Source organism: Coregonus clupeaformis, unplaced genomic scaffold (assembly GCF_020615455.1).
Source record: "Coregonus clupeaformis isolate EN_2021a unplaced genomic scaffold, ASM2061545v1 scaf0011, whole genome shotgun sequence".
Lineage (NCBI taxonomy): Eukaryota > Metazoa > Chordata > Actinopteri > Salmoniformes > Salmonidae > Coregonus > Coregonus clupeaformis.
In genome coordinates this window covers 824,143-851,596 of record NW_025533466.1, presented here as the reverse complement: position 1 = coordinate 851,596, position 27,454 = coordinate 824,143, and the positions used below count along the sequence as shown (strand labels likewise).

General features: G+C 43.1%; 2 protein-coding genes across 2 annotated transcripts; both read right to left on the bottom strand.

Moving 5' to 3' along the window:
* Positions 1-9,981: 9,981 nt before the first annotated feature.
* gadd45ga (growth arrest and DNA-damage-inducible, gamma a) lies at positions 9,982-11,732 on the bottom strand. The gene is made up of 4 exons (XM_041900060.2): positions 11,574-11,732; positions 11,347-11,448; positions 11,014-11,224; positions 9,982-10,810 (listed from the first exon to the last, which is right to left on the bottom strand). The coding sequence occupies exons 1-4, from the start codon at positions 11,630-11,632 to the stop codon at positions 10,697-10,699; spliced, it is 486 nt and encodes a 161-aa protein (XP_041755994.1). The 5' UTR covers positions 11,633-11,732; the 3' UTR covers positions 9,982-10,696.
* Positions 11,733-16,682: 4,950 nt separating this feature from the next.
* LOC121585127 (cyclic AMP-responsive element-binding protein 3-like protein 4) lies at positions 16,683-26,882 on the bottom strand. The gene is made up of 10 exons (XM_041901492.2): positions 26,740-26,882; positions 25,435-25,572; positions 22,645-23,035; positions 22,177-22,283; positions 20,890-20,982; positions 19,889-19,995; positions 19,611-19,679; positions 19,374-19,458; positions 18,477-18,570; positions 16,683-18,249 (listed from the first exon to the last, which is right to left on the bottom strand). The coding sequence occupies exons 2-10, from the start codon at positions 25,570-25,572 to the stop codon at positions 17,828-17,830; spliced, it is 1,506 nt and encodes a 501-aa protein (XP_041757426.1). The 5' UTR covers positions 26,740-26,882; the 3' UTR covers positions 16,683-17,827.
* Positions 26,883-27,454: the final 572 nt, after the last annotated feature.

Below are 27,454 nucleotides of genomic sequence, written 5' to 3'. Positions count from 1 at the left end.
AGGCTATTTAAGGAGCACTTTCTCATTTACACTGATCTCATGTCAGCTTACGTAAGAGGACAGGCCTGGACCCTCAGCCTAATTTGATCAACAGCAGGGGAATGTGTTTGGCTTGACAGCATCTTACTGTACTAAGACCCTGCTTAAACTAGATTGGGTTCAGTTAATGAAATGTCTATTTTCAATGTTTCACATTTTATTGTGTTTCAAACCATTATGTTTTTTGTTTTATGTGTTTTAAAGTTTTACAATTGCATGAGTAAAATGCACTATGAATATAAACAAACCTGAAATGTGATACGTGTAGGAATACTATGTTTAGTTGCTTGTGAGGTTGTGTGAGGTTGTGTTATGCTGTGTTATGCTGTGTGCATTCTCCATGCATTTTGCTGTTTGCTGTTACACATTACTTTGCCCGTTTGATATTTTCAGCATTTTTATTTGATACCCCACAAACGTTATTGTTTGACATAAACTGCGGATGGTGTTCTTAAAGGAAGGGGTGTACAATGACAAAACATATGTGTCACGATCGTCGTATTGAATAGACCAAGGCGCAGCGTGATGAACGAACATGGTTAACTTTATTATCTTTAGTGATAATAGAAACAACAATCAACAAAACAACTCGTAACGTCCTCGGTAACAATGACCAAACCAACTGGAACAAGAACCCACAAACACAAAGGGAAAACAGACAGTTTAAATATGGCTCCCAATCAGAGACAACCAACGACAGCTGACACTCGTTGCCTCTGATTGGGAGTCACTCTAGCCAACATAGAAATAAACACAACTAGAACTACCAACATAGAAATCTAACACATAGAATGAACACACCCTGGCTCAACATATAGAGTCCCAGAGCCAGGGTGTGACAATATGTCTACAAAACAGCGTATTTTTATGTAAATAAGGACTAAGCGTTTACTCACAAAAAAATCACACATTTCATCCATTCAAAATGTGATTACTGTATGAAGAAACCCCTGATGCAATCACTATGCAATGTTAAATAAATGCCCATTTATGATTTTCACCAAATTGAGAATGAACATCAGTTCTTACATGAATAAACAAAGCCAAATGTGGGATTTTGCATTTCAACCAAATTAGCATGACAATAGGCCTACAGTCTCATGTAGCCTAAAGCACACTGATTGCTTAGCAAATCAGGTACGTTATTGCAGGGCTGGAAGAAAAGCCTGCAGGACCGCAGTTGGTGACCACTAATGAACACTAGACCAAAGACCATGACCTCATACAAGACCTACAATATGTGTCATCCTACCCAGGGGCCACAGTGAGGCCGTTAACTGATGGTCAGGTGTATGAGTGACTGTTGCTCTTGGTCATCCTCCCTTCAGGTCAGAGACAGCTGTTTTATTGTGGCTGATTACAGGGTACTGAGCTAACTACAGTCAGTCACTCTACAAAGAGTTTCAGTGGAGGTGAACTCATCCCTACCTATTCCTGACCCCACCCAACCCAGGTGTGCTGTGTCTATCCCCAGAGCCAGAGAGTGACACTTAGGCAAACTCTCTACCATGTTAACAGTGACACCAGGAAATCATTATTCCCTATTAAAAACAAGGAGCAGCGTAACGGGCCAGAGCCTGTATATCGGTGATCTGTCAGTAAGCAGAAGTGCCAGAGTACAGCAACTTCTCTCCAGTGAGAGACACCTGCTTAGATTAGCAGAACATAACCAGCCTCAGCCAGCATGGAGGATGAGCTCATGGCATTAAACTAGGGGACAGGGGACAGTTGGAGGCACGCTGGCTGGCTTGGTGTCATCTGTCTGTTTGTGTTTAGTGTCAGGAAGGAGGAGCAGGGAGTGGGAAATCACTCTATTCCTCTAGCCTGCCTGTCTGCGTAACTGCCTGCTCCCAGATCTCTCTGTACTTTAGCCTAACTGATCTCACATGAATAGCATGACAACAACAGTCAGAGAAGTTGGCTAAAGCACATATGGGAAAAACCAGGGTGATAATCCTCTACCTTAACCCAGAATACATACCGGTATTACAGTTGGCCCCTGATGTGTGCAATGGTTTGGGATTGTTCTGAATACTAAACTGGAGCATGTTATACAGTACCAGTCAAAAGTTTGGACACACCTACTCATTCCAGAGTTTTTCTTTATTTGTACTTTTTTCTACATTGTAGAATAAAAGTGAAGAAATCAAAACTATGAAATAACACATATGGAATCATGTAATAACCAAAAAAGTGTTAAACAAATCAAAATGTATTTTATATTTGAGATTCTTCAAAGTCGCCGCCCTTTGCCTTGATGACAGCTTTGCACACTCTTGGCATTCTCTTAACCATCTTAACGAGGTAGTCACCTGGAATGCATTTAAATTAACAGGTGTGCCTTGTTAAAAGTGAATTTGTGCAATTGATTTCCTTCTTAATGAGTTTGAGCCAATCAGTTGTGTTGTGACAAGATAGGGTCGGTATACAGAAGATAGCACTATTTGGTAAAAGACCAAGTCCATATTATGGCAAGAACAGCTCAAATAAGCAAAGAGAAAAAACAGTCCATCATTACTTCAAGACATGAAGGTCAGTCAATACGGAACATTTACAATCATTTAGCAGACGCTCTTATCCAGAGCGACTTACAGGAGAAATTAGGGTTAAGTGCCTTGCTCAAGGGCACATCGACAGATTTTTCACCTAGTCGGCTCGGGGATTAGAACCAGCAACCTTTCGGTTACTGGCACAACACTCTTAACCACTAAGCTACCTGCCGCCCATTTCAAGAACTTTGAAAGTTTCTTCATGTGCAGTCGCAAAAACCATGAAGCGCTATGAAACTGGCTCTCATGAGGACCGCCACAGGAAAGGAAGACCCAGAAATACCTCTGCTGCAGAGGATAAGTTCATTAGAGTTACCAGCCTCAGAAATTGCAGCCCAAATAAATGCTTCACAAGTCCAAGTAACAGACACATCTCAACAGCAACTGTTCAGAAGAGACTGCGTGAATCAGGCATTCATGGTGGAATTGCTGCAAAGAAACCACTACTAAAGGACACCAATAAGAAGAAGAGACTTGCTTGGGCCAAGAAACATGAGCAATGGACATTAGACGGTGGAAATCTGTCCTTTGTCTGATGAGTCCAACTTGGAGATTTTTGGTTCCAACTGCCGTGTCTTTGTAAGACGCAGAGTAGGTGAACAGATGATCTCCACATGTGTGGTTCCCACCGTGAAGCATGGAGGAGGAGCTGTGATGGTGTGGGGGTGCTTTGCTGGTGACACTGTCAGTGATTTATTTAGAATTCAAGGCACACTTAACCAGCATGGCTACCACAGCATTCTGCAGCAATACGCCATCCCATCTGGTTTGCGCTTAGTGGAACTATAATTTGTTTTTCAACAGGACAGTGAACCAACACACCTCCAGGCTTTGTAAGAGCTATTTGACCAAGAAGGAGAGTGATGGAGTGCTGCATGAGATGACCTGGCCTCCATAATCCCCAGACCTCAACCAAATTGAGATGGTTTGGGATGAGTCGGACCGCGGAGTAAAGGAAAAGCAGCCAACAAGTGCTCAGCATATGTGGGAACTCCTTCAAGACTGATGGAAAAGCATTCCAGGTGATGCTGGTTGAGAGAATGCCAAGAGTGTGCAAAGATGTCATCAAGGCAAATGGTGGCAATTTGAAGAATCTCAAATATAAAAGATATTTAGATTTGTTTAACACTTTTTTGGTTACTACATGATTCCATATGTGTTATTTCATAGTTTTGATGTCTTCACTATTATTTTACAAAGCAGAAAATTGTAAAAAATCTAGAAAAACCCTTGAATGAGTAGGTGTGTCCAAACTTTTGACTGGCGCTGTATGTCCAATGCATGCAGAACAGTGTCTGGGCTAGCCTTCTAACTGATAAACTATCCATCTCCGGTTTACTCTCTCTCTCTCTGGTTCACACTTTCATTTTCCCTCTTCGTCTATTTGAGCACAGATCTCAGCATAGACAGTCAGTTTGTTTCTCTTTAGCCTTGTTTATACCTGGTGCTAACATGTGTCCTTAATCTTGATCTTATCCACATTCTGATCATGTCCACATTGTAGCCATTGCATTTACACATGGTAGTAAAATGTGTCTCTTATCCGTACACTGTGTCCGCATTGTGACTTAAATCCATTTTGCCTCATTTCTACCAGCATGTTAAATGTGCAACCAGAGGGGAAAAAACTCTAGACACAGAGATGCAAACAAAGCTCTCCCTCGCCCTCCATTTGGCAAATCTGACCATAATTCCATCCTCCTGATTCCTGCTTACAAGCAAACACTAAAGCAGGAAGCACCAGTGACTCGGTCAATAAAAAAAGTGGTCAGATGAAGCAGATGCTAAGCTACAGGACTGTTTTGCTAGCACAGACTGGAATATGTTCCGGGATTCTTCCGATGGTATTGAGGAGTACACCACATCAGTCACTGGCTTCATCAATAAGTGTATTGATGACGTCGTCCCCACAGTGACTGTACATACATACCCCAACCAGAAGTCATGGATTACAGACAACATCCGCACTGAGCTAAAGGGTAGAGCTGCCGCTTTCAAGGAGCGGGACTCTAACCCAGAAGCTTATAAGAAATCCCACCATGCCCTCCGACGAACCATCAAACAGGCAAAGCGTCGATACAGGACTAAGATCGAATCGTACTACACCGGCTTCGACGCTCGTCGGATGTGGCAGGGCTTGCAAACTATTACAGACTACAAAGGGAAGCACAGCCGTGAGCTGCCCAGTGACACAAGCCTACCAGATGAGCTAAATTACTTCTATGCTCGCTTCGAGGCAAGTTACACTGAAACATGCATGAGAGCATCAGCTGTTCCGGACGACTGTGTGATCACGCTCTCCGTAACCGATGTGAGTAAGACCTTTAAACAGGTCAACATTCACAAGGCCGCAGGTCCAGACGGATTACCAGGATGTGTATTCTGAGCATGCGCTGACCAACTGGCAAGTGTCTTCACTGACTTTTTCAACCTCTCCCTGTCTGAGTCTGTAATACCAACATGTATCAAGAAGACCACCATAGTCCCTGTGCCCAAGAACACTAAGGTAACCAGTCTAAATGACTACCGACCCGTAGCACTCACATCTGTAGCCATGAAGTGCTTTGAAAGGCTGGTCATGGCTCACATCAATACCATTATCCCAGAAACCCTAGACCCACTCCAATTTGCATATCGCCCCAACAGATCCACAGATGATGCAATCTCTATTGCGCTCCACACTGCCCTTTCACACTTGGACAAAAGGAACACCCATGTGAGAATGCTATTCATTGACTACAGCTCAGCGTTCAAAACCATAGTGCCCTCAAAGCTCATCACTAAGCTAAGGACCCTGGGACGAAACACCTCCCTCTGCAACTGGATCCTGGACTTCCTGACGGGCCTCCCCCAGGTGGTAAGGGTAGGTAACAACACATCCACCACGCTGCTCCTCAACACGGGGGCCCCTCAGGGGTGCGTGCTCAGTCTCCTCCTCTACTCCCTGTTCACTCATGACTGCATGGCCAGGCACGACTCCAACACCATCATTAAGTTTGCCGATGACACAACAGTGGTAGGCCTGATCACCGACAATGACTAGACAGCCTATAGGGAGGAGGTCAGAGACCTGGCCGTGTGGTGCCAGGACAACAACCTCTCCCTCAACGTGATCAAGACAAAGCAGATGATTGTGGACTACAGGAAAAAGAAGAGGACCGAGCACACCCCCATTCTCATCAACGGGGCTGTAGTGGAGCAGGTTGAGAGCGTCAGGTTCCTTGGTGTCCACATCACCAACAAACTAACATGGTCCAAGCACACCAAGACAGTCATGCAGAGGGCACGACAAAACCTATTCCCCCTAAGGAGACTGAAAAGATTTGGCATGGGTCCTCAGATCCTCAAAAGGTTGTACAGCTGCACCATCCAGAGCATCCTGACTGGTTGCATCACCGCCTGGTATGGCAACTGCTTGGCCTCCGACCGCAAGGCACAACAGAGGGTAGTGCGTACGGCCCAGTACATCACAGCCAAGCTTCCTGCCATCCAGGACCTGTATACCAGGCGGTGTCAGACGAAGGCCCTAAAAACTGTCAAAGACTCCAGCCACCCTAGTCATAGACTGTTCTCTCTGCTACCGCACGGCAAGTGGTAGCCAAGTCTAGGTCCAAGAGGCTTCTAATCAGCTTCTACCCCCAAGCCATGACTCCTGAACATCTAATCAAATGGCTACCCAGACTATTTGCATTGCCCCCCCCTTTTACGCTGCTGCTACTCTCTGTTTATTATCTATGCATAGTCACTTTATAAACTCTACCTACATGTACATATTACCTCAATTACCTCAAATATCCGGTGCCCCCGCATATTGACTCGGTACCGGTACCCTCTGTATGTAGCCTCGCTATTGCTATTTTTACTGCTGCTCTTTAATTATTTGTTACTTTTATTTCGTATAATTTTATATTGGATTTTTTTTCTGATTTTTGGGGGGTATTCTTTCTTAAAACTTCATTGTTGGTTAAGGGCTTGTAAGTAAGCATTTCACTGTAAGGTGAACCTGTTGTATTCGGCGCATATGACAAATACAATTTGATTTGATTTGATTTGACCAGATATCCTGGTCCCTCCCTGTATGCAAATGATTTAACAGATATTCTTTCAAAATAATATTTATTTATTTATTTTAAGACACAGGTTGATGCCTCAAGTCAATGGCGTCTCCTGTCAATGACTTTAGATCCCGAGATAATTATGATTTAAATGGTTTTACTGTCCAGATCCGTCTACACTTGTAAGATATCCAGACACAATGCGTTTCTGTCCACAATCAGATCACAATGTGTCTTTGAATTGTCTACACCTGTCTAAATGTGGGCACAGCCAGAATGTGGACAAGATCAGGACAAAGGACCCATGTTGAACCAGGTATAAACGGGCTTCTGATGAGGTCTGTTGCTGCAGGGGGCTTCGAGTGGAAGAGAACAGCAAGCAACACGAGGAGGTGAACCTGTTAGTTCTGTTTTCCAGCTGGAGCTCTACATTCAAACCAGAATAACCTTCTTCCCCCTCCATACTGGCCCCATGGTGCACCTGTAAAGACAGGGTAAACAGACACGTTGTTTATGTTCTGGGTACAAAGTTAAACTGGTCGACTCGTGGAGAGAGACTCCATGCAGTTTCTGTACGCATCCAGAAGCAGTGATCCTTTACTTTGGTTTCACATTGGTTTAGGTTAGTCTTGTTGAGATACAATCTCATTTCCAAGGAAGGTAGATTATTGCCCTAGGATCTGACGTTTCATTTTCTTTAGAATCTAAGACGTTGGGGGAGGGGGGTGCTAAACTCACATGGAATTGTTTTAAGATAATAATAATAATAATATTATGCCATTTAGCAGACGCTTTTATCCAAAGCGACTTACAGTCATGCGTGCATACATTTTTGTGTATGGGTGGTCCCGGGGATCGAACCCACTACCTTGGCGTTACAAGCGCCGTGCTCTACCAGCTGAGCTACAGAGGACCGACCAAGATGGTCATACTATGGATCGTTTAGCTATTTGATTTAGAATTTTAGGACCCCTTTAGGTATCAAAATAATATATTTTAAAAAATGATTTGATAGAATATTGATTTTGGCCATTACTACTAAAGCCCATAGAAACGCATTGAATAACACATTCATAATTGGCAAAAAGGAGAGTCTAAAATAAATAATAAGAAACAAGGTTTTAAAGTGTCTGCCCTAAATCTTGGAGAAATAAAAAAAAACTCTGGAAATATTGTTTTGTATTTTTACACATATTTAAGCCTTTTTTGGGGTAGGCACAAAACTACCTTTATACTTACATTCGTTTTTTTTAACTGGTCCCGTGACACTTGTGGGGGTCGTAGAGCAAAACGGAGAACACCATCGTGTTCGTGAGAATCTCCCCTTTCCACAGTGGGGTCACGGTGGAGAAGCCAAAACGATTCGAATGCTACCAAACAGAAGTTGGCACATCGACGGTATCGACTTCAGACGAGTCTCCTTTGTTGGGGTCGTAGAGCAAAATGGGAGTCTCCCCTTTCCATAGAGCGTTCATAATAGTTTGTAGCCCAAACGATTTGGACGCTACCAAACAGAAGTTGGCACATCGACGGTACCGACTTCAGACAAGTCTCCTTTGTGGGGTCGTAGAGCAAAACGGGAGCCTCCCCTTTCCATAGAGTGGTCATAATAGTTTGTAGGCAAAACCGTTTAGACGCTACAGACGCTTACGTGAGAAGACCGATTTTCGGGATGTCTTATGATCTGACAAACACTGCTCTAGCTCTGCCACCTTTCACTGCAGATGTAGAAGTGCGACACTGGCGGATGCACTGGATTGAGACACAACCAATGCAAAAAACTGACATCTCTAGCTTAAACTGATAGATTTTGATAGGGATTTTTTTTGTTATGCACTGGTGCGTCAATCGACTCAAGGGGGTTAAAGGTAATTGTATAGGGCCCCATGTAAACTAGGGCAAGGAGCTATCCAACAATAACCAATGAAATGCTACTGACCAAGGCGATGTTTACCTAACATACAAGGAGAAATTCAACATTTATATTTCTACAAGATAGGAGATTTATTTTATCTGGGGCATGACTGAAATAGTGCTTTTCATTCTTTAAGGAAATGGGTCAAGTGTGGCCTTTTTCTATATGGTGTTAAAAGTTCAGACAATTTGACTAAAGTCAAGGACTAGTGTGCAACACTTTTGGTTTTAGGAATTTTGGGCTTCAGGGCAAGTGCAAATGAAAGAAGGAAAAACCCTACAGTCACTGGAAAGAGTTAATAATATTACTACACATTGGGGGGATTTCAGTGACTGCCCAGTGCCTTCTAGTCCAGTGACTAATAGACAGGGGGAATTCCTATTGACTAGACTTCTATTCATCTCAACTCAGTTTAGCAGTCTTCTACTCATAGAATAGCATGATGGGTGTTTACAGGAAGTGTGTGTGTGTGTGTGTTCCCCTTCACTCAGACTCTTTGATGTGGACGTGTTTAGAGTCAGCTTAGGCCCACACCACATCCGCCTTTCCTCTGACTGCCTGAGCCCCTTTCCAACTAACAGCCCCTATAGCCCAGACTCTAAAGACCATTTCCTATCATGTCAAAGTGTGTGCGTATTCATGTGTTACTGGAAAGACCACATGCATACACATGCTAATTCCTCATAGCTGTGCTCACTTTTCTTGATGTGTGTAATGTTTTACAATAGTGTTTTACAATAGTGTTTGTGTGCAAGAGCTATAGCATCTCGGAAATCTGTTCCTCAGAATGTGTAAGCGTGCATTGATATTTCCTAACAGTATGCAATCCCCGTCAGTGAAACATAATGTGTGCAAGTGTACTTCATGATTTATTAAGAAAATCCAGTTCGCACACTTCCCCAGCCACACACACACCACCAGCCCCCCGCTGACAGTGCAGAAGCCATGCTCTGTAGACAAAGAGAGCCCTCTAAGGCACAGGCCCCTAGCCCCTCTTCTCCAGCCCGCCCCTGTCTCTGGCCCCCCAGCCCTGGTTCCTGGCTCCGGCGGTTGTGCAAGCTGTCGCAGTAAGCAGCTGGTGTATGGGCGAGCAAAGGTAACTGCTTGCCTGCTTGAAAAAGCTTATGTCTGAACTGCTAGTGTTGCAGCTGCTCTCCCTTACTACCTTCCTCTCTCCCTCTACCTGTCACCCAGTTATTCCTACTCTCTCCATCTGTGTTGCTCCCCCCTCCCTCTCTGCCGCAGCCTGGGGTTCTTTGTGCCACACTTCCTGCCTCACCTATCTCTGTCCAATCAGATGCCACTCTGCTGCTGGTTCATCCTATCAGATTCCACTCTATCAGAGACAGGGTCAAATGAGTGCAAACTGCTCATCCCTGGAGATGGCTGCACAGAACAATAATTTGTCAAATCACAGCTTGGGTAAAGTTTAAAGCATTTATTAAGAAATTGTGTAAAATGATTTTACAGTTCCATAACAAACAGAATGACAGTAAAATAATCAATACAATGCATAGTCCATGAAATTATGTTTGTCAAGTCCATTCAGTGGTAGGCTATAACAAGAGCTTGCATCATGTTAAGAAAATTAATGTCTCTGAGTTTCAATCCGAGCATTCCCCAGTCTCTTTGGAAAACGTAAAAAATAAAGTCCAGTATTTTCCTTTCTCTTCTGAGAACCTTCTAAAATCCGCCTTTTTTCACATCTCATTCTGCTGCAAGAAAACCACCTTACATCCAGCCATGTTTCACATTTTCACAAGTCCATCTCTTCTCCTCCCTCCTCTCTCTTTCTCTGACCATTTCCTCAGTTCACCCCTAACCCTTGACCTTAGCCAGGGCAGCTATAGGGTCATGAGCTGTCTCTGTGTACTGCAGAGTTCATTCCAGTTCAACTCTTTATCCTGGTCCGGGCTTTCATGACATGACATGGGCCCAGTCCACATACACCTGAGCCAGTCTATATGAGTAATCCAGAACCACACTGCCTTCCCACATCGCACTCTGGGTCCTTGGTTACAGCCACAGCCTTGTATTCCAATAGACAGGCAGGCTTCAAACCCTGAGGTTCTGATTATTTTATGCTTTCTTCGTCATCTTCATCATCATCAAATGAAGCATGCAGAGGGTGTAGTTGTTCAGCGTTCAGGGAGGGTGATGGTGGGAACCCAGTCATACACACTGCGGCTCTCCTCACAGAACAGATGCAGTTTGTCCAGAGCAGGGTCTTTCCAAGACTCAGCACCAGGGCTCTGTGAATAAGAGAGAGGGAGCAAGTATTAGAATCATGACAATTACATAAGATAGGCAGCTACACTATATAATATAGAATTAGATTGAATGATTGACATGCGTATTGCTTTGACAGCGCTCAGGACGACCATTATCAGTAAAAACTATGGGTAAAACATGCTGACTGGATGATTTGTGATCAAGCCGGTAGATCAGGACGTACCGTGACAAGAATGCAATGTGCGTCCTTGGGTTCGCCAGTTTCGTCCGTGCCCACGAGGTCAGCCAGGCGCTCGATGTCGTTAACGCGCACCACGTTGATGTCGTTATCGAAGCAGAAAGCCTGGATGAGGGTGAAGTGGATCTGGAGAGCGATGTCGCATTCGTACTCCTCGTCCGTCGCCAGAACGCAGAATGCCACATTGTCTGGGTCACTGTTGGAATAAACATGAGAGGCAGTTTAGAAGCTGGTCCTATGCTGTAATTGTACGTTACGCTTTACATCGGAGCATAAATACTTAGTGCATCACAAATACACCATTAGGAGTGTACTTACACATTCATAACTTTGGCAGACTCGTAGACTCCCACGGTAAGATAGTCCTGCTTCTTTGCAGACACCAACAGCTCCTCCAGGGCTGTGCCTGCAATTTGCACTCTGAAGAGAAAAAGAAACATCGGTATTATTACTCTCTGCACACTGTCATTACATAGTAACACATTAACAAAAGGTTCAGACTGCAGTAGGTTTGCATTCGTTTGTAAAATGTGTAGGCTATTTACCTATCGGTGGTATCGAGTGCGCTCTCCTGTCCACGGATCTCTTCCATTTCCAGAGTCATGATTGTAATCCAAGTGTGTATCCGGCTTGTTCAAGAATTGATAGATAGATACAGGTTAACAGTTTACCGGCAGCTCTTGCGTTGTTTTGAGCTCTTTCAGCGTTGGAGTGGTTATATAGCAGGTCAGCGGAGTTTCTCGGCAAGAGGCGTGGTGTTCCCCTCCTGACTGTCGTGATTGGCTTTGGGTATGTGACGAGACCAAATGTCCCTGTGTGTTACAGTTGCGCTTGTTGACAACCCCACGTGGGGGCAGGATTACAACGTTACAAGAAATCTCCCCACCTTCATTCACTCTTGCCTTGGCTCGCTGTCAACATCCAACAACAGCACTGTGCAAAACTGAAATTCCCCCTATTCTATCAGTTTGAAAACATCTCACAGAAAAGAGCCTATGGGACCCAGGATTGAAGCGAATAAAACGTGCAGAGCTGTAACTGAATAAAGCTCCTAACCTGTTTTCTTTGTTGAGTTACGGTATATAAAATTGATATGCACTCACTGGACATGTGTAGCCTACATTTTAGTGTTTCTTATAAAACAAGGTGGCGGTTATGCATAATGCGTTTCTTGAGACTGTTTAGTATTGAAAGGTAATAATGCCTTATTGGTTTGCAATTGCACCAAAACCAAAAGTTGTAAAGATTTTGGTATCTAGGCTACTTGCAGCAACGTTAAATATAAAGTGTGTGCTTTATCTGTTTTCCCAAAGTTGTAATTGGTTAAAATACTTATTTGAGCAGACAACTGAAAGATAAACGTGTTTTTTTATTTTTTACGGAGAAATGAGAAGCCGAAGAGAACAGCTTGCACGCGGCACACGCCAGTGTTTTGTTTAGTATCTGAGGAGCAAGAACATAATTGCCCGTCTTGGCGCGTGGCGATTTATCGCCAAGACAACAGCGGCTGTCAGAATAATAGGCGCGTGCCCCACCTGCCTCCTGTTCTTTCAGGATGAGAGCGGGCCCGGGGGTAGTCAGGGTGTGTGTGTAACAGCAACAGATGCGGACAGATGCACGCTCTCACTAAAGCATAGTTTATACCTGGTGCTAAACATACATCCTTTGTCCTGATCTTGTCCACATTCTGATCATGTCCACATTGTAGCCATTGCATTTACACATGGTAGTAAAATGTGTCTCTTATCCGTACACTGTGTCCACATTGTGACTTAAATCCATTTTACCTCATTTCTACCAGCATGTTAAATGTGCAACCAGAGGGGAAAAAAACTCTAGACACAGAGATGCGTACAAAGCTCTCCCTCGCCCTCCATTTGGCAAATCTGACCATAATTCCATCCTCCTGATTCCTGCTTACAAGCAAACACTAAAGCAGGAAGCACCAGTGACTCGGTCAATAAAAAAAAGTGGTCAGATGAAGCAGATGCTAAGCTACAGGACTGTTTTGCTTGCACAGACTGGAATATGTTCCAGGATTCTTCCGATGGCATTGAGGAGTACACCACATCAGTCACTGGCTTCATCAATAAGTGTATTTCAGAAATATGTACACATGGTACTAAAATGTGTCTCTTATCCTTCTACTGTGCCCACATTGTGACCACATTTCCTGGTCCCTCCCTGTATGCAAATTAGTTTGACAGCTATTCTTTCAAAATAATATGTATTTCTTTATTTTAAGACACATATTGATGCCATAAGTCAATGGTGCCACCCGTCAATTATTTTAGAAGGTGGGATAATTATGATTTAAATGGTTTCAATGTCCAGATCCGTCAACACTTGTAAGGTATCCAGACACAGTGCGTACCTCAGAAGGTAGTCAGGAAGATCTGATCACAATCAGACCACAATGTGTCTTTTAAAAGTCTACACCTGTCTGGACATGTGAGCAAAATCAGAATGTGGACAAAATCAGGACAAAGGATGCATGTTAGAAGCTTCTGCCCTAGACTTGGAATCACTGGCCACTTTAATAATGAAACACTAGTCACTTTAATAATGTTTAAATTTTTGCTTTACTCATCTCATATGTATATACTGTATTCTATTCTATTGTATTTTAGTCTATGCCCCTCCGACATTGCTCGTCCTAATATTTATATATTTCTTAATTCCATTATTTTACTTTTAGATTTGTGTGTATTGTGTGTGTAACCGGTGTGAAATGGCTAGCTAGTTAGCGGTGCGCGCTAGTAGCGTTTCAATCGGTCACGTCACTCGCTCTGAGACCTTGAAGTAGTTATTTCCCTTGCCCTGCAAGGGCCGCGGCTTTTGTGGAGCGACGGGTAACGGTGCTTCGAGGGTGACTGTTGACGATGTGGGCAGAGGGTCCCTGGTTCAAGCCCAGGTAGGGGCGATGAAAGGGACGAAAGTAACACTGTTACATTGATGCTGTTGACCCGGATCACTGGTTGCTGCGGAAAAGGAGGAGGTCAAAAGGGGGGTGAGTGTAACCGGTGTGAAATGGCTAGCGATGGGTAACGGTGCTTCGAGGGTGAATGTTGTCGATGTGTGCACTGGTAGGGGCGAGGAGAGTGACGGAAGCAACACTGTTACATGTGTATTGTTGTGAATTGTTAGATACTACTGTACTGTTGGAGCTATAAACACAAGCATTTCGCTACATCTGCTTGATTGATTTGATTTGATGTTAGAACCAGGTAAAAATTGGGATTAAGAGTGGCACAGGCTGGCCCTTCCCTCTTTTATCATTCTGATTAATTGTTTGATTGAGAAATCTGATAGCTTGTTGAAAGATTCAACATACTAGCTCTTTAACAGTTATCAACTATTTGTTTGCTATCCACACTCCCTTTTTACTAAACAGTCAGAGTAGCCTATGAATAACAACTTGATAGGCCATTTCATTAACTATTAGCTCTGGCCTAGGCTACTGAGCACTGAAATTGGAATGCAATTTATGGCTAATCCTATAGGTACTTCACTCTACTAGGACTAAAGACACAACAATAGAAAGTTAGATAATACATACGATTATGAAACATGTTGTAATACAGTTACTATTACTAGATCTGATATAGGCCTACATGGGCATAATTTAAAACAGTGTTGCGCCTTAGTCAAAGGATGGCTAAAACGGTAAAACCCTGCACAGGCATGAATTTTAAGCCCAAGCCCTACCCATGCCCGCAACGTTCAGGCCCTACCCTACCCAGGCCGGATTGCTTCTGCCAAATTTAAGGCCCTGCCCGAAATCAGAAATAACTTCCTCCATTAGTATATCCATTTGCTGCTCCTATCTTTCACTCGCTCCCTGCACGCAGCTCGCTCTGCATGCACTCTGCATGCACTCTGCTCATGGCTGCTCTGAGTCTGTGAGTATCCATAGCAACAGCTCTGCGTGGGCTGCTCTGCTCAATGAAGAGACATGAGACAGCAGTTAGCTGTTAGCTACTTTTATTCACTCTAAACTCTGACAAAACTCAAGGAACAGTATTATTTTCTGTGAAATAGTCTCTCCTGTTTTATATTTGACGAGGTTGAAGTACTTCTGACACCATGTTATGACCTTAGTCAGATATGACTCTACTGCGCAGCAGAGCATGAGCAAATGGTTCAGCTACAAAATGTTAGTGATCAATTTAGTGATACCCGAGCCCTGCCCATACCCTAGTTATTGATGAAAAAACAGGCCCTACCCGGCCCTAATCCTATGTATAATATCAGGGCTGTCAGGCTCGGATCGGGTAGAAGAGCTCTACAAAACTGTGCAGCAGTCGCCACCCGGTGGTAGTAAATGAGAATGACCCTTACCCTACATTGCCAGACATAGCATTGTTGGTCCAAACACACCAAGACAGTCGTGAAGTGGGCACGACAAAGCCTATTCCGCCTCAGGAGACTGAAAAGATTTGGCATGTATCCTCAGATACTCAAAAAGTTCTACAGCTGCACCATCGAGAGCACCCTGACTGGTTGCATCACCGCCTGGTATAACTGTAAGTCGCTCTGGATAAGAGCATCTGCTAAATTACTAAAATGTAAATGTAAAAATGCAACTGCTCGGCCTCCGACCGCAAGGCACTACAAGGGTACATCACCTGGGGCCAAGCTTCCTGCCATCCAGGACCTCTATACCAGGCGGTGTCAGAGGAAGACCCTAAAAATTATCAAAGACTCCAGCCACCCTAGTCATAGACTGTTCTCTCTGCTACCACACGGCAAGCGGTACCGGAGCGCCAAGTCTAGGTCCAAAAGGCTTCTTAACAGCTTCTACCCCCAAGCCATAAGACTCCTGAACAGCTAATCATGGCTACCCGGACTATTTGCATTGCCCCTCCCACCCCAACCCCCTATTTTACGCTGCTGCTACTGTTTATTATTTATGCATAGTCACTTTAACTCTACCCACATGTACATATTACCTCAATTACCTCGAATAAACGGTGCCCCCGCACATTGACTCTGTACCGGTACCCCCTGTATATAACCTCCCTACTGTTATTTTATTGCTGCTTTAATTATTTGCAATTTCTATTTTTTTCTTAAACTGCATTGTTGGTTAAGGGCTTGTAAGTAAGCATTTCACTGTAATGTCTACACCTGTTGTATTCGGCGCATGTAGAAAATAAAATTTGATTTGATTAACAATGACTCATGATGACACTCCATTATGAGTAATTTATTCCTTATAGAAAGTGGTGATCATGTGCTGTTATTCCCTCTTCTGTTGTGAGCGTTGAATCAATGATGCTATCCCACACTATCCTATACTTCCATCCACCCCTCATCCTTCTATCCACCCAAATATTCCATCATCACACCTTCTTCACTCCATCCCTTTCTACATGCATCACATCTTTCAATTTCAATCTAATAAAAATAAGAGGAAGTCAATGTTAGTTGAAAGCCCTCATATTTATTTAGAAGACTTTTGACATTGAGCTTTGCAGCCCAAAAAGCAATTTGTAGCCCGGTTGTCTCCTTCTGCCTCCACGCAGGCTTGCGCTTCTGCGGACTGGGTGGGCTGAGAAGTCTCTAGTTCAGGCCATTTTGATAGATGATAGCACCACAGCCTCTGAACAGCGCCCCCTCTGCACACCGCACCCAACTGACGACAACAATCATTTTAATAAAAAAGGGACTTTTAATAGTGACGTTTAATGTCATACATTAATTGTTAAAAACGAACATTACAATCATTCCAGCCTATTTACGTTCCAATGTTGGACTATGGCATATCAGTGCTTCTTTTTAACATGATTAAGCTACATCTAATCTCTTCTTTGACATATCAAAAATAACAAAAAGATCCAATACCATTTAGATTTCATAAATCACAGAAATGAAAAAACGAAAACGTAACAAAAATGCCTCACTGAATTAACTGACAGGTCATTACATTTGAGTATAGTTATACTGCAACACTGAACATAGCTAATATATATTTAAAAAATGTTCACCTCTCCATATGACATCCACTTAAAAAAGGTGTCCGGAGGTTTACAAGGGTAAACATACTGTAGGTCCAGAGAGTGAACAACTGGATGAAGGACTCAAACAGCTCCTAACTAAAAAGGTCAAAACTAGTCGCAGTCCAGGCACTGGCTCCAGAAAATGGGGATTAATTCCAGAGCACTCCCATTTCCAGGCATATTTACATTTGTCAACAAACTAAAAGCAAAACAAAAAAAACATGAAAAAGGAAGCATGAAAACCCTTGTTACAAGGGAAATACCAAAAAATGTCCACAAAATCCAAATGGCCAAATGTCCTGCAATGGCTAAAGCAGTGTATACAGATCAACCGCTCTAATCTAGCATCATGAGAATACATTTACACTATGGATGCTGACTGTGCAGAGTAAACTACCAGAGGACTAGACATGCGCTGTGGAAGGAACTGGTCATTTGCTAGCAAAGTACTTAGCAGGACAACCTGCTGGAGATTTCAACACATGACTATTCACTTTCATAGTGTACACCCCCCCCCCCCTCTCCCCCCCCATGAGGATGATGATAACGCATAACAATGGAAATCTCAGTAGTCCATTCTACCACTGGAACGGAACATCAGAACAAAGTGCTCAAAGAGGAACAGTAGTATCACCAGGAGAAGGAGGAACAGGTAGAGAGAGGGGGAACACTGATAACAAAATGTCTAATACCCTTTTTTCCTCACCAAGTTTCAATCAAACATTATTAATACTAACTGAAACCTTTGATTAGCCCCTTCCTCCCTCTGTTAGTTAATTCACCACTGACTCTTCTGTCTACATCTCATCCGAGCGGTGTTGCTGTATAATGATGGACGTTGGCTTCCTGTCGATCCAGTTTTCCTTGGTCCCTGGAACCTCGTAGGCCACAGGCGTTCCCACTGGATCTCTGGATCCCTCCTGCAGGCCCCCGGGCCCGGCCCCCGGCTTCTGCTCGGCCTGACCTGGGTTGGGGAAGTCTACAGACGAGTTGCTGTTGACCCCGCTCTCTGATTCCGACTGCTCCACCTTCTGGTAGTCAGGTGTGTGGTTCTGGCCGCCAGTGAACATGGCCTTGGGGTTCTCTACCTTGGCCACTAGGAGGAGGCTGATAGAGGGCGGCTCAGCGTTGTCAGCTTCCTCCACAGGCTCAGAGTAAGCCAGGGGCATTGGGTCTGGGGTGTAATCAACAGTCACGGAGCGCAGGGTCCTGGACACAACTACAGTTCAGAGGGGAAAGGCTTGTTAACGTCTTCTGAATTCTTACACAATGTTTCATACAGCACCTTAACTGGAAGAGACAGGAAATATTTGTGAACAATTTTAGATGTTGTTTATTGCTCTTCTTTATACTCTAAATTAATGCCATTTTCAACAGAAGAACATGTTATTCATAGTTTTTAAACATAGCTTCAGCATTTCAGACGACACTTCTCTTCTGACTTACCGGAAGAGGGGGTGTATATCTCCTTCTGTCCAGGGCTGCGGCCAAACGGGTTGACAGAGGGGAAGATGATCAGGCAGAAAGACAGCAGGAACACCTGAGCAGAGAATAAAACAAACGTAAGAAAGCTGTTAAAAATCTGGTGTGTGCGACCCAGATTCACAAACCCAGTAGATGAGGTACATCGGTTTACAACGATGAATGCAAAAAGTATTTTACTGTAAAAAAAATAAAAAAAAGAGAGAGGAAGTTAAAACATTTAAAACTTAATGTTATCTTCCATTTGTTTTTCTATGTTAAAGTAACCTTGTTTTGTATAAGAAATATCATTACTCTCATTACGGACCCAAGCAGCACGCTCGCCTTTTGTTAACCGAAGCGGAAGTACTTGTTGGTTTATGTTTCCAATATACCATTGTTTGGCAGTGGGACAAAATAATGGGTACTCCAAGTTGCTTTGGCCTCAATAGTACACTTACATAAAGTACACTTATACAGTACAGGCACTCCTTGAGCACCATATGAAACCATAATCAAGCCTCAATCAGGGTTGGGCTATAATGCCCCAAACAGTTGAAGCTATAAAAATGTCAACACATGCTGAGCTGGCAACCTGAAAGAACATGACGTAGCTGCCTCAGCACCCACCATTACATTTACATTTAAGTCATTTAGCAGACGCTCTTATCCAGAGCGACTTACCACCATGTTAAAGTTTAACTTCAATTTGAAAAAGCTTTACAACCAAAATGTCAACTAAATACATCTGCAGACGTAAACTTGTGTGTGGGAGTCCTTCAGTACTAGTAGGTTACTACTAGTTTTAATTCCCAGAATCCCAAACAAAGGATATGTGGTGGTGTAAGTGTTAAGATCTACTCTGTGTGTTAGTCCTCTTACCATCACACAGGTGCTGGTGGTGGTTGTCTTCATGGTAGACATCTTCATCATGGACTGCAGCTTCCTCAGCTGCTCTATCAGAGACCTAGACAGGGGGGAGAATAATAATAATAATAACCATCAGACATTTTCTCAATGAACAATATTAGTCTACAAACATCATTCATTCATTCATTCTCTGATGCTTATCATAAGAACATTCATTCCATAATCATGATAACAGCAGTGGTGTCCTACATGTTTTGTTTCTGCAGCTGTTGGACCTTCTTCTGCAGCTCCTGGTTGTGAGCGGTGCAGATGGAAACCCTAGGGACCAATCAGCAACAACTCAGTCAATCAACCAATCAAACCCTACTTAACACACACAAACACCTTTTGACCCGATGAAGACATAACAGGCTAAACATTGGTGAAGTGAAATGGTGAAATCAATCATACAATGATTAATACTTTATTAGTACTGTGTGTGCTGGCTTTCAACTCATTTTCAGAGATCCTTCCATTCGTTCTCTCACCTGTTCTCCAGGCCATCTACGTACACCTTCTTCTTCTTCCTACTCTCCTGGGCCGACTGCTTGTTGCGTATTTTCCTCCTCACCCTCTTCAGGGTCCTCTCCTCCGTCTGCGACAAAGAGAGAGGGGAGGAAGGGCTACTCATCATTTACGTTGACATTTTAGTCATTTAGCAGACGCTCTTATCCAGAGCGACTTACAGTTAGTGAGTGCATACATTTTCATACTTTTTTCATACTGGCCCCCCGTGGGAAACGAACCCACAACCCTGGCATGCAAGCGCAAGCTCTACCAACTGAGCTACACGGGGCCCGTGTGCTTGACATGATTGAGCGGATAGTACACAGTGCTGAGGAGCAGTCTGCCATCTCACTGCTGGAGCCAAACACAAGCTATCTGGGAAGGTTTCTCATTTGGTTTGATTGGATGTGATTCTGCAGGGTTTAATTTTTTTCTCGCTTTGAAAAAAGGTCAACTTGAATGAAATGTCAACAAATAATTACGCTGTAGTCAAACGTGCGTGCAGGAGAGATTTCTATTATTTAATAGACATTTTCTGTTCACTGGCCAAATATGAAACATAGATTACAGAGGAGGCTGGTGAGGGAAGCTATAGGAGGATGGGCTCATTGTAATGGAATAAATGGAACAGAGTCAAACATGTGTTTTCCATGTTTGATACAGTTCCATTAATTCCATTCCAGCCATTACAATGAGCCCATCCTCCTATAGCTCCTCCCACCAGCCTCCTCTGATAGATTATCCCTTCATATTAGCAAGCTCAACACTAAGGTAGCAACAAATTGGGTAGATTGTGTCACACCTCCCTAGCTAACCCCATTAGCCATTATCTCACCCTGTCCTAGCCTGAGAGCTCCATTATCTGGCTGTCATTTTTAAGGGGTGCTCTCTGAATGGCAATTAGATCAATGTTTACAATGGTTTCTAGGTTGGTCTCCAGTGCATCAACAAGTATTTGTAATAAATTAATGGAGAAAATGACCTTAGTAAGAGGCATACAAGACGGTATGGTTGCTCCTTCCTTAGCGAGAAGTCTCCTTTCCTCATCAGTCAGAACAATCTCCTTGAACTGGAACTAAAGGGAAGAAAAACATTTTTATGAGATCTGCTCAAGGCCACACGTACACCACTTTGCCACTAAGATTATGTCTTATGCGATGACATTTTGTTCATGTACTCCAGGGATCGTAACTATTAGATTCAGCCGCGGGCCGATTTTGTTCTTGAGGGCTGGTCAGGGGGCCGGAAAATAATTACAAATCATTTGCTGAATCTAGTCATGATCCCCGGAGTACATGAACAAAATGTTCTCTCACCAGACATAATCTTATTATTTGACCCTGCTGGTCATCTATGAACATTTGAACATCTTGAAGAACACTCTGGGCTTAATGGCCATGTACTCTTATAATCTCCACCCAGCACAGCCAGAAGAGGCCTGGCCACCCCTCAGAGCCTGGTTCCTCTCTAGATTTCTTCCTAGGTTCCTGCCTTTCTAGGGAGTTTTTCTTAGCCACCGTGCTTCTACATCTGCATTGCTTGCTGTTTGGGGTTTTAGGCTAGGTTTCTGTATAAGCACTTTGTGACATCTGCCGATGTAAAAAGGGCTTCATAAATAAATGTAATTGATTGAGACTACAAATTGACCACAAGAAGCCCAAACGGATATAATATTTGACTAAAACATTTCAAACCTTGTTTACATTTCTATACGATTTTAGCTCAGAAAACTTGGGGGCCAAATAAAATTCAGCCAGTTGGGGAACGCTGATGTACTCAAATCATGTAGTCAGTGCCATTCTTACTAAAACAATGAGTTTGGCAATAAGTTTGACAAGCGTATTTAAAACTGGAATCCTTAATGATGAAATTGCCACGTCCATTTGCGATATTACATCAAAGAAGTTACTGTAAACAGACACAAACAACAGACGTGCAATGCAAAAGCAGGATATGTACTGCCATTTTTTTGTAACACGTTGGGCGATGCTCCTCCCCTCCGCTTCATCAACAAAACAAAAACAGCCTTTTCCCCTACTGTGGATTACATTTACATTTTAGTCATTTAGCAGACGCTCTTATCCAGAGTGACTTACAGTTAGTGAGTGCATACATTTTTTCATACTGACCCCCCGTGGGAATCGAACCCACAACCCTGGCGTTGCAAGCGCCATGCTCTACCAACTGACCTACACGGGGCCATCTTCAAGACTTGTTTCATCATCTTGTTTCCTCGTCTATAATACCCATTTGATTATGTGAAACTCACCAGATCAGCTTTGTTGTTCTGTGTAGAGTCCTCTATGGCGAGAGCACAGGGAAGTTCTTCACTGGAATAGATCTGTTCCATTTCCATCCCCTCACTGTCCAGGTCGTCTGATGAACAGGAGAGCCAAAAACACCACATATTCATTGTTTCTGTTCACATGAACAGTAAAGTTCTCAAACCTTACTAGGATATTCTTGTGAAATCTTTTAGCCCAAGGACAAGAGTCAAGTGACTGGACTCAAATCTGCTGGACTTAATCCCAAAAACATGGAAAAGGCTGCATTATTCAGGATTCCCCTAAAGTTAGTCTACAGTTAGTCTGTAGACGCTCAAACTACCAACAAACTATCCAATTAGTTTAACTGTCAACAGCCAATTTGATGTCATGCAACTATTCTTTCATTCTTTCATACCACCCAAAGCTATGAACCTGTTAGCCAAGTATAAGAGGTCTAGATCAACACATACCCAGATCAATAAAGACATCCATGTCAGGCTTCTCAGCCCTCACGCTCTGTAGAGCATCCATGTCTCCTCCCTGGAGCAGAGAGTAGCTGTGGTCCGTCTGCACAGCTAGGGCTTCAGGGCTCTCAGCCTCGAGCTCAAGGGCCATCAGGGGAGTGTCTGAGTAGTCCGGGCTGGGCTGGGAGTACCCTGGGCTGGGCGCAGGGTCACTGTCACTCCCCTGGGGGCTGGGACAGGCCAGGAAGTTCTGGCCGACTACGCCGCCACTGCTGCTGTCGTCAGAGATGCCGCTGTCGCTTCCCAGTGGAGAGTGTGAAACACACGAGGTAGCCATGTTGTCTTCTCCCTCCAGCAGGCTGGACAGGAAGTCCTCAGTGTCCATGCCTGTCAGCATCTACAACACAGCAGAACGTTGGTGTCCATTCAATTCAATATGACTGTTTATTCGACAAAGAGCAAATGTGAAAAATAGTTATTCTCCTTTAAAGTAAGGAAGTAGTGCTGAGCGATTAGTGCTTTTTGGAGTCGGTTTGGTTTCAGTTCGATCATTAAAAAACACAGTTTTCGATTTTGATCATTTTATTTTACATTAAATGCACTTTGCATTATGTGGGTTGAATGTTGTAACAACAATAAATAAAACAATTAATAAAAGTCCCATGATGGTAGTGACTGCCCATTACTGCTTATCACGTATTAAACCATAATTTCTTAAAATACTTCACTTTAATAAAATATTTTATGACTTTATTATTTCATTCAAAGTCATTGTCTCATCTCTATAGAGCTGCTGCCTATGCCGTCTGACAAAATCACTATTTTAGTAGTTCTTCAAAGTAAATATGACTTCTGAATACCAACTGTCAATTACTTAGATCATGTATTTTCACACTTGTGAAACAACTGCTTCTATCCCTCTCGATCGCACGTTCTCTCAGTCTCCAGAAAATCACATTGTATGATTTTTAAGTAATTAATTTGCATTTTATTGCATGACATAAGTATTTGATCACCTACCAACCAGTAATAATTCCGGCTCTCACAGACCTATTAGTTTTTCTTTAAGAAGCCCTCCTGTTCTCCACTCATTACCTGTATTAACTGCACCTGTTTGAACTCGTTACCTGTATAAAAGACACCTGTCCACACACTCAATCAAACAGACTCCAACCTCTCCACAATGGCCAAGACCAGAGAGCTGTGTAAGGACATCAGGGATAAAATTGTAGACCTGCACAAGGCTGGGATGGGCTACAGGACAATAGGCAAGCAGCTTGGTGAGAAGGCAACAACTGTTGGCGCAATTATTATAAAATGTAAGAAGTTCAAGATGACGGTCAATCACCCTCGGTCTGGGGCTCCATGCAATATCTCACCTCGTGGGGCATCAATGATCATGAGGAAGGTGAGGGATCAGCCCAGAACTACACGGCAGGACCTGGTCAATGACCTGAAGAGAGCTGGGACCAAAGTCTCAAAGAAAACCATTAGTAACACACTACACCGTCATGGATTAAAATCCTGCAGCGCACGCAAGGTCCCCCTGCTCAAGCCAGCGCATGTCCAGGCCCGTCTGAAGTTTGCCAATGACCATCTGGATGATCCAGAGGAGGAATGGGAGAAGGTCATGTGGTCTGATGAGACAAAAATATAGCTTTTTGGTCTAAATTCGACTCGCCGTGTTTGGAGGAAGAAGGATGAGTACAACCCCAAGAACACCATCCCAACCGTGAAGCATGGAGATGGAAACATCATTCTTTGGGGATGCTTTTCTGCAAAGGGGACAGGACGACTGCACCGTATTGAGGGGAGGATGGATGGGGCCATGTATCGCGAGATCTTGGCCAACAACCTCCTTCCCTCAGTAAGAGCATTGAAGATGGGTCGTGGCTGGGTCTTCCAGCATGACAACGACCCGAAACACACAGCCAGGGCAACTAAGAAGTGGCTCCATAAGAAGCATCTCAAGGTCCTGGAGTGGCCTAGCCAGTCTCCAGACCTGAACCCAATAGAAAATCTTTGGGGGGAGCTGAAAGTCTGTATTGCCCAGCGACAGCCCCGAAACCTGAAGGATCTGGAGAAGGTCTGTATGGAGGAGTGGGCCAAAATCCCTGCTGCAGTGTGTGCAAACCTGGTCAAGACCTACAGGAAACGTATTATCTCTGTAATTGCAAACAAAGGTTTCTGTACCAAATATTAAGTTCTGCTTTTCTGATGTATCAAATACTTATGTCATGCAATAAAATGCAAATTTATTACGTAAAAATCATACAATGTAATTTTCTGGATTTTTGTTTTAGATTCCGTCTCTCACAGTTGAAGTGTACCTATGATAAAAATTACAGACCTCTACATGCTTTGTAAGTAGGAAAACCTGCAAAATCAGCAGTGTATCAAATACTTGTTCTCCCCACTGTATGTAGAATATTGGCCTGTTGGAAACGACAACTCCCTACTACATCGCACAGTTCAGGCTTCATCTGATTTATCTCTACAGAAACTGCACATCGAGCTCACAGAAAAAAACAAATGAAATGGAATTCAAATAATTGAACCAACGTCGGTACAATTATTTGTAAAAAAAGTCTAAAAATAACCGACTTTTCAGTTAATCGCTCAGCACTATAAGGAAGTTTATCACATTATTGATGTAAAACAATAAAATAATTCTGCTTTAATAGTACTCTACATGCCATTAAATGAATGGTTTGTTCCCTGCCAATTACTAAAACTATATTAGCCTATTGGTTAGCAAACATAAAAAACAGTCTTATTCCTAAGTGGGAGACATACATCATGCTCCGCAAGCCAGTTTTCTAGCCCATTCCCATCTGGGAAGAAGGGATCGTTGGCTCCAGTCTCCCCATACTGGAACAGGATCCCCAGCAGATCCACTCCATCCATATCAGGAAGATCCTCTGTGACTGACATCTGGGAAAACAGAATCAGCGATGTCACCATTACAATCAGACAATCACAAAGACAATCAGGAAATACAGGACTTTGGTTTGGGGGTAGGTCCACTTCAATGACGTGTGATAAGAGGATTGTGACAGAACTCATTCGTGTTCAAATAAAGGGCAAATATATTGGAATATCCTACCCAATAACTGTATCTTTAATTTTAAACTCTATATCGTGATTTCTGGACATGAGGTATTCTGGAGAGACACTGCAGTGAGGGTTGGACCAGTCACTAGTGTTTGGCAGTCCCCACCCAGTAAACAGCTGCGCGCCCCCATGAATGACCTCATACTTATACATCACCCCGCCCACTTCTCCCTTTGTCACATGAGAATCAACAAAACAAGCCAGTCTACTGCCGCGTTCATATGCAAGTCGGAACTACGAAACTCGGAAATGTCCGACTTGCTGATTCGTTGAACGCGGAACGTGTATAACTACAACGAGTTAGCAAATCGGAGAGTTTCCGAGTTTAGGTTAGCACGTGAATAGCACGTGAACGCGGCATACAATGTTCGTGTGTCGATAGAAGACGATAATATTGCACTTCAGATCTGGATAAAGTATTCACATTTGATATGAACTACTACTGAGAATAATCTAGCTCACAAATACATGTAACACAGTTTATGTGCTCAGTAGGCTAAGGGTTAGTTAGCAAGCTAACTAGGTAACGTTTGCCAGATACATTGTTGGCCTAGTTTATCTTGCTAGCGTTACCTACAAGAAAGAGCATTGTTAGCATAGAAACGTGTCTGCAGTGTCAGTGCATCAAGGGTGACTAGCTAGTAGGTAGGCTTGGGGCCCATCAGATTTAGCTGGTTAGGTTTAGTTAGCCAATCAAGAGTTTGCTTGCCAAAGCAAAATATGCTGCATAGTTGACCAGCCAATGTATGTTCCATGACCTACCAAATTTGACAAATAACATTTCCATAAAATATAAAGATTCGACTGTCATAAACTGCACACCACGGCTTTACACATCCTTAAACTGACAGCAGCTATAACGTTAGAAATGTGCCAACACGACTGTTTAATCTGTGCAAATATTGCTGAGGGCGTGGTCGTTGTTGTATGTGTTCGTTTATTAATGAAATAAATAGCATTAATTTATCATGTCTCAAATATTCTTACCTTTCTCAGTATTCTGCCTGACAAGGTAGAATAGCATTCGAGTGAGTCAGTGCAGCTATTTTCGTAGTCTATTCGCCGTTGCTGTCTTTGGTCTCGTAGTGTACACTTTCAAGTACGACTACACTCTTCCTGATGAAATCACCTTCCAGTTCCAACAAGACAGAAATTGCGTCATCACGTATAGACGAGTCAGCATGCGTAAGATTTGTCCATTGTCCTTATGGGAAATGTAGTGTACAGTATTTTTCAATATTTTTTTAGTCATTTTAGCAGACGTTCTTATCCAGAGCAACTTACAGTTAGTGAGTGCATACATTTTTCATACTGGACATACAGTATGATCACAGATTAAAACCATACTAAACCATATTTGGTTTGAATCAAAGGCATCACAGATGGATGAAGTTTACTGCTTGTGAAAATGTATTGTTGATAGGATATAATGGCATTTTCTGTCAAACATGCATCTTTGATATTGTTGTTTCTTCAGAAAATATTGAGCTGTATGAAGAGAGGCATACTGTACATTAGGCAAACGCATCATGTCCCCCTCAGTTTCACCCACAGGTTAGAGTCGACATTATTTTATTTATTTTATTTTAGTAGATGCTCTTATACAGAGCAACTTACAGTTAGTGAGTGCATACATTTTCATACTGGCCCCCGTGGGAAATGAACCCACAACCCTGGCGTTGCAAGCATCATGCTCTACCAA

Coding starts and splice junctions, on each gene's coding strand:
- gadd45ga (XM_041900060.2), bottom strand. CDS start 11,632: ATGACTCTGGAAATGGAAGAGATCCGTGGACAGGAGAGCGCACTCGAT. Junction 11,449..11,573: donor GCACTCGATACCACCGATAG/GTAAATAGCCTA, acceptor TTTTCTCTTCAG/AGTGCAAATTGCAGGCACAG. Junction 10,811..11,013: donor CACATTGCATTCTTGTCACG/GTACGTCCTGAT, acceptor TCTTATTCACAG/AGCCCTGGTGCTGAGTCTTG.
- LOC121585127 (XM_041901492.2), bottom strand. CDS start 25,572: ATGTCAGTCACAGAGGATCTTCCTGATATGGATGGAGTGGATCTGCTG. Junction 19,996..20,889: donor CTTGTATGCCTCTTACTAAG/GTCATTTTCTCC, acceptor TCTTTGTCGCAG/ACGGAGGAGAGGACCCTGAA. Junction 18,250..18,476: donor GATATACACCCCCTCTTCCG/GTAAGTCAGAAG, acceptor TCTGAACTGTAG/TTGTGTCCAGGACCCTGCGC.